This window comes from Macadamia integrifolia, unplaced genomic scaffold (genome assembly GCF_013358625.1).
Source record: "Macadamia integrifolia cultivar HAES 741 unplaced genomic scaffold, SCU_Mint_v3 scaffold1936, whole genome shotgun sequence".
NCBI classification, from domain to species: Eukaryota; Viridiplantae; Streptophyta; class Magnoliopsida; order Proteales; family Proteaceae; genus Macadamia; species Macadamia integrifolia.
In genome coordinates, this window is record NW_024868426.1 from 87,334 (window position 1) to 93,463 (window position 6,130).

The window sequence follows — 6,130 nt, forward strand, 5'->3', positions numbered from 1 at the left end:
ATCGGATACTAGGTTGGGAATGACGGGACTCGAACCCGCAGATTCCGCCTTGACAAGGCGGTGCTCTGACCAATTGAACTACAATCCCAGGGTTTGGCTTTTCCAATTGCTCCCAATCCATGGAATAGAGCAGCCATATGTTTCCAGGGAGCAAATACACAAATTGGATTTCTTTATTATATGATACAAAATTACATAATTACCCCGACAGAATACTTTCAGATTAAACCTACCTCCCTTTCTAGCTCCATCATGAATCCTGTGTCCTCAGGAAACTTGAGACGTCCATCATTGATAGCCTTCTGCAAAGCATTGTGCAAAACAACACAACTACTAGTTTAATGAGACTCAGCATTGTGCCATTTACAATATTTCTTATCTTTTATTTCCGCTATTGGCAGTATTTGATGACCATCAAACAGCCTAATTTGCTTATCTTTCAACAGATGATCAATGATGATCTCCGTCTTAGTGACATCAAAGGAGTACTTTACTCCCATATCATAACCTAAGTTGAAAAGTTTTTGGCGTGACCGTCTTCGAAAAATCTGACGGTCTAGTTAAAACCTTACACACATAAGTTTTGCCTTACACAATTTCGGCCAAGTCAACTTCACAATCAATAATATTAGCCGCTTGGGATTGATTGGCACCCATTAACGCCAAATTATAAGTTGGACCCTTTAATGTAGAACTAGAATCACAAGTGATCCTAATCCTAGGCAGGATCTGAAATTCTCATTGAATAGAGAAAATGTCCTCCAATAGGCTTGGTTCTAGATCTCAAACACTCTCTCATAGCAAACAAATAAAAGAAAAATAAGAAACAAAAGAGAATTCGATGGTTGAGAAAGGGGAAGAAGAACTAGTGAATGGGCATCTCACCCCTCAGGTTTAGGCATCTCACCCAATTGCATCCCACAGCACAACAGCATAAGCCATCTTTTCTTTTTTCATTAATAAATTCGTCTTTCATGTTGTAGCCCCTTACAAACTTATATAAAAGACTCAAAACTGACTCAAACCCTAAAAAGGAAAGGCCTAACCCAATTGGGAAACCTAAACTGACTAGGAAACTAAAATAACAAAGGAAATAAACTCATAACAGGACTCTAACTAAACTAATGAATTAAATCTTGTTTTCCTATTTTCTACCCATATTTTAGGCCCATTAAAGTGGTCCATTACAAAGAAAACCGATGGGATTAAAGGCCCAACACATATATAACCCAACCTAAGGCTTATTTGCAATAGATTAAGCCCATTAAGTGATTTATCTATATCAAATAATGCAGAACTAGAATCACAAGTGATCCTAATCCTAGACAGGATCTGAAATTCTGGTTGAATAGAGAAGATGTCCTCCAATAGGCTTGGTTTTAGATCTCAAACACTCTCTCACAGCAAACAAATAAAACGAAAATAAGAAAAGAAAGAGAATTCGATGGAGGATTAAGAAGGGGGAAGAAGAACTAGTGAATGGGAATCTCACCCCTCAGGTTTGGGCATCTCACCCAACTGTATCCCACAGCACAACAGCATAATCTATCTTTTCCTTTTTCATTAATAAATTCCTCATTCATGTTGTAGCTAGGGGTGCAAGTTCGGCCCAAATGGCCCAAACCCGCCCTTGGCCCACCTTGATCCCGAACAAGTATCGACTCAAAAATTTTGGCCCTGAGGGCAAGCCTGACCCTAAGTTAGGGTCAGGGCAGGTAAGGGTTGATGTCTCTAGCTCACCCAGCCCGCCCTAAACCCGACCTTGATTTTTTTACCTTTTTGCCCCAACCCGGCTCTGGTTTTTGCCCCTGATGTTGATTTTGGATTTTTTGTTTTCTTAGGATGTTCTCCTCTTTGTTTAACATGACAAGGGTTTTAAGATCTTCAGATTGTTTGCCTTGTTAAAATGATCCCGTTGTTTATCATGACAAATAATTGAAATTTTTTGGATTATTTGCTTTCTTAGGATGATCTCCTCTATATTTACCATAATAGTTGGAGTTATTTGTATTGTTTGAATGTTTGCTTTAGGATGTTCTCCTCATAACAAGTAATTTGTGACTTTGTGTTTTTTATCTCTTCTTTGGCCCTCTTTGGTATCACTTTTCCTTTTTAATTTTTGTTCACAAAAATGGTTTTATGAATATTTTTTATTTTTTTGTTTTTTAATATTTTGTAAGGTCAGGGTCAGGGTCAGGGTCAGGGTCAAGGTATACCTAGTCCTTGATGGCAAACCAAGGTCATGGTCAATCAGGGTCATCCCGGCCCGACCCTAAAAAATCAAGGCCAATCAGAGCGGGTAAGGGTTGGGCTGAACCCTGAAGGGTTGGGCCTGGGTTGAAGTTTTGCGGCCCTGAGTCAAAGTCAGGGTCAGGGCGGGTTTGGGCCCAGTTAAGGGGACTCAAGGTTGGGCTAGGGTTTTAAGAAGCCCAGCCCAACCCGGCCCTGTTGCACCCCTAGTTGTAGCCCCTTACAAACTTACATAGAAGACTCAAAATTGACTCAAACCCTAAAAAGGAAAGGCCTAACCCAATCCTTAACTAATTGGGAAACCTAAACTGACTAGGAAATTGAAATAACAAAGGAAATAGACTCATAATAGGACTCTAACTAAAGTAATAAATTAAATCTTGTTTTCCTACTTTCTACCCATATTTTAGGCCCCTTAACGTAGCCCATTACAAAGAAAACCCATGGGATAAAAGGCCCAACACATATATAACCCAACCTAAGGCTTATTTACACTAAAATAGGCCCATTAAGTGACTTATCTACATCACCCTTATAGAAATTTCTAGCAAAAGAAGAACGCCTATGTTCCTCTTCTTTAATTATTTGCTCATAACAGGTTGCTTGTGCAACCAGTTGGCTAAGATCTAGGAATTCTTGATTGGCAAACTTCTTTCGCAACTCCAAAGACAATCCACTGAAGGCCATCTTTGTGAATTCACTCTCTTGTAGAGTTGCGACACTTACTATGTTTGGTAATTTTGAACCTATAAACAAATTTATCAATAGACTCATCTGAGCCTTGGTACATCCTAGCTAAGTCAAAGATCGATATTGTTGGCTCGATTCGGTAAAATTGCAAATGAAATTTATCTTCCATTTCTCCCCAATTTTGTATTGAATTTGCCGGTAAATTGCAATACCAAGTAAAGGCCGCTCCAGTTAATGAGTTGGAAATAATCTTAGCTCTAGCACATCATTTGCCCCCACTGTTCCACATTGAACAGTAAACCAAGCAATATGCTCAACCGTGGGCATGTTATCTTCTCCACAAACTTAGAGAATTCAGGGATTTTCAAATTTCGACAAAGATCAACCAAATCCAATTGCTTTGTATCTGGTTTTCTGTAATTCGACCTTATGGTTGGTCGAAAGGAAAGATTTATTTAATTGTGAATAATCCTGATCAATTCCTTACGATCAAACATCATCGGATTTCCTTGCCAAAAAAATGGAATTTCCGGACTTCCGATACTACAGGAGCCTGATACCTTTGACCATTATCCACATGGCCAACTCCATTGTACTCATTCCACCCTTCAGCCTGAAGGTCTGGTCCATTTTGATGTGGAGGGGCTGTTCTATATCCATTACCTCCAATCCTTCGGCCATTATAGCCGTTATGATTGGTCTGATTAGGATACCCTCCCAAAGGCACAATATTTGCTCCTGTTGCAACTGTATTCGTTGAAGCATACCATGACCCATGGTGAAACATTGGAATGTTATATGTTACCTGTGGATTCTGGCTCTGATTGGTCACAACATTAATGCCTTGTTGCATTAGAACTGTTGCATCTCTTGCATGTTCTCCAAGACTACCAAAACCCGGAGGGTTACTTGAAGAGGGTAAAATTGGCCATCAATTGATTAAACTTCACCTGCTGATTACCTATTTGATGGAGGCAGCCATAGTAACCATCTGATAGATGTCTTCAACCAATGGCCAGAGCACTCCTTGTATGGCTGTAACCAATTGCCTGGTCACATCCTCAGTCGCTACATTGGATTGATTACCGGAAGGGCTACTATTAGTTTCCGGATTAGGACTTGATACCTCTGGAGAACTAGGCACCTGCCACTCATCTGAACTTCTTGAATTTCCCCGTGTTTGGACTACCATGTTTAAGATGTCTCACTAGGCAAGCCAAAAAATGCTGACTGCAAACCCCTTTCTACTTGCAATATACACTGGCTGTATTTATCTCTTACAAGCATGCCAGAATCCCTTCAAAAGGATTCAAATTGAAATTTGACTTCCGATCAAGATGAGTCGAGTTCTCTCGTGCCCTGATTGCTCCAGGGACTTTAAATCTTAAGCCCAAAGGTGAATAGAGGACTAAAAGATGGAAATCAACTAATTTAAGAGAGAAACGGGAATACACTTCAAAGGAAGTGGAAATTGCATGAAGAATGACTCAGGCAAGGGAACTCTTTGAAGGATAAAGATTACAAGGAAAAGAAAAAGAGTTTGAATCTAAATCTAATTCTACGGTAAAGAGAGATAAGTTATGTATGTTTGGTAGTTGATTTTTGTTGTGTTGTTGTCAGATCCTTTGCACGAATTCCTCTCCTCTTTAAATAGTCACACATAAGTCTCCCATTTCAAATACAAGAACGGTTACCACTTCTCCTTCTTTCCATAACCAAAGGACACCTGTCCAATAGAAGAAATCAGGTGGCAAACTTCTAACACGTCACACCCATCTTCACTTGATAAGAACTCCACCGGGTTATGCCATTTAGGAGGGTTATCCCAAAAAATTGAAATATATCAAACAAAAACCCTGGTCCCACGCACCCCCATTGGTGTTGCCCGCTAGTTTCCCGCACACGACGGTGTGCCTATCCCTTCTCGTGCACCTATCCATCTCCCTTATCTATATTACAGATTTTACGATTCCTCCAAGCTTTTAGAGATCAATATTGAGAAGGGTTTCTTTGGTTAGACTGAAATTATCAAGAAATAGCTTTAGATTGGTGTTTCGAGGTTTGTTCTTATTTTCCTGTTGACAAGGACAGTAATTGTCAACTTCTCTCGCTATACAAACCTCCCCTCCTCTCCTCTTCACCAAAGCACCCTGATCACCATAACCACTAAAAAAAAAATTACATTTACATAAACAAATTTGAAGGATCACAAGTCATTTCATAGTCTTAGGCTTCACATTCTTTCTCAACCGATTTCTAATTCTGTTATACTGTTAGCCTCTCTCCCTGTTTAAAATCCTTGAAGAAAATAAAAATATCTCTACTCAGAACAAATCCATCATGACTTGAAGGAGAAACAAAACCCATTAAAGATGAAGTCGTTGTCGCAATACGTTTTAGGACAAGAGCTTCTCTGTATTAAGAGACGATCAAGTATACCACAGAAGATATTTCAAAATTTAACGGGTAGGAGGAATTGATAAATACACATGATCAATCATCAAAACTCCATTCAAAAAAAAAAAATCATCAAAACTAACAATGGGAGAAATAAAATAAATTGAGAAACTTACATCATACTTGAACTTTCGTACACATAAAGGGTCCGGATCTGAACCAAGGATTCCCCTTGCTTTTGTTCTCTTCAAGGGAAACTGAGGTTGGGACCGTGATCAGAACAAGCTTGAGCAGTGTCCGGCAACCGATGTGAGGAAGATTGAAGGAGGTCACCAATCTCGAGCGAAGAGATCTATCCTACGGCAGAGAGGCCTCGTGCGTATGTTTGATATGCCTCGTGCCTACTAGTCTAGTAGTTTGTACTCTGTACCCTGTATTACAAACTCTCTTTTTTGGGGGAAAATTTCTCACTCAAACTTACATCGTATTTACCCGAACTCCCCCATTAGAAGTTCTACCTTGATTCCCCCAAAAAGTTAACCTTTACCTCTTCTTCTCGCTCTTTTAAAATGATCAAATTACCCCTCATATTTAACCTATTACCTGGTTCTCATAATTAGTTCTTTTTTCTTCATTTACTCCTGTAAGATATTATTTGCACTCGAGGTATTATTTTTGGCTAGGGACGACAATGCCTACAAAATTTTCTGCCATATTTAGGCTTGTCACCATTATCTCCAAGCGTCAAGCTACATCTTCATTGCATTCAATAAAATCATGATACAACCCATGG

General features: G+C 39.4%; 1 protein-coding gene and 1 non-coding gene across 2 annotated transcripts in view; both read right to left on the reverse strand.

The window, feature by feature from the left end:
* LOC122065231 (protein FAR1-RELATED SEQUENCE 5-like) overlaps positions 1 to 5,859 on the reverse strand; it is a 36,457-nt gene extending 30,598 nt beyond the window's left edge. Inside the window, exon 1 of the mRNA XM_042629040.1 lies at positions 5,514 to 5,859. Within this exon, the coding sequence (XP_042484974.1) occupies positions 5,514 to 5,518 (5 nt within the window). The 5' untranslated portion in view covers positions 5,519 to 5,859. The remainder of the gene's footprint in view (positions 1 to 5,513) is intronic.
* TRNAD-GUC lies at positions 15 to 88 on the reverse strand. Its single transcript has one exon. It is a non-coding gene; the product is annotated as a tRNA-Asp (tRNA).
* Positions 5,860 to 6,130: the final 271 nt, after the last annotated feature.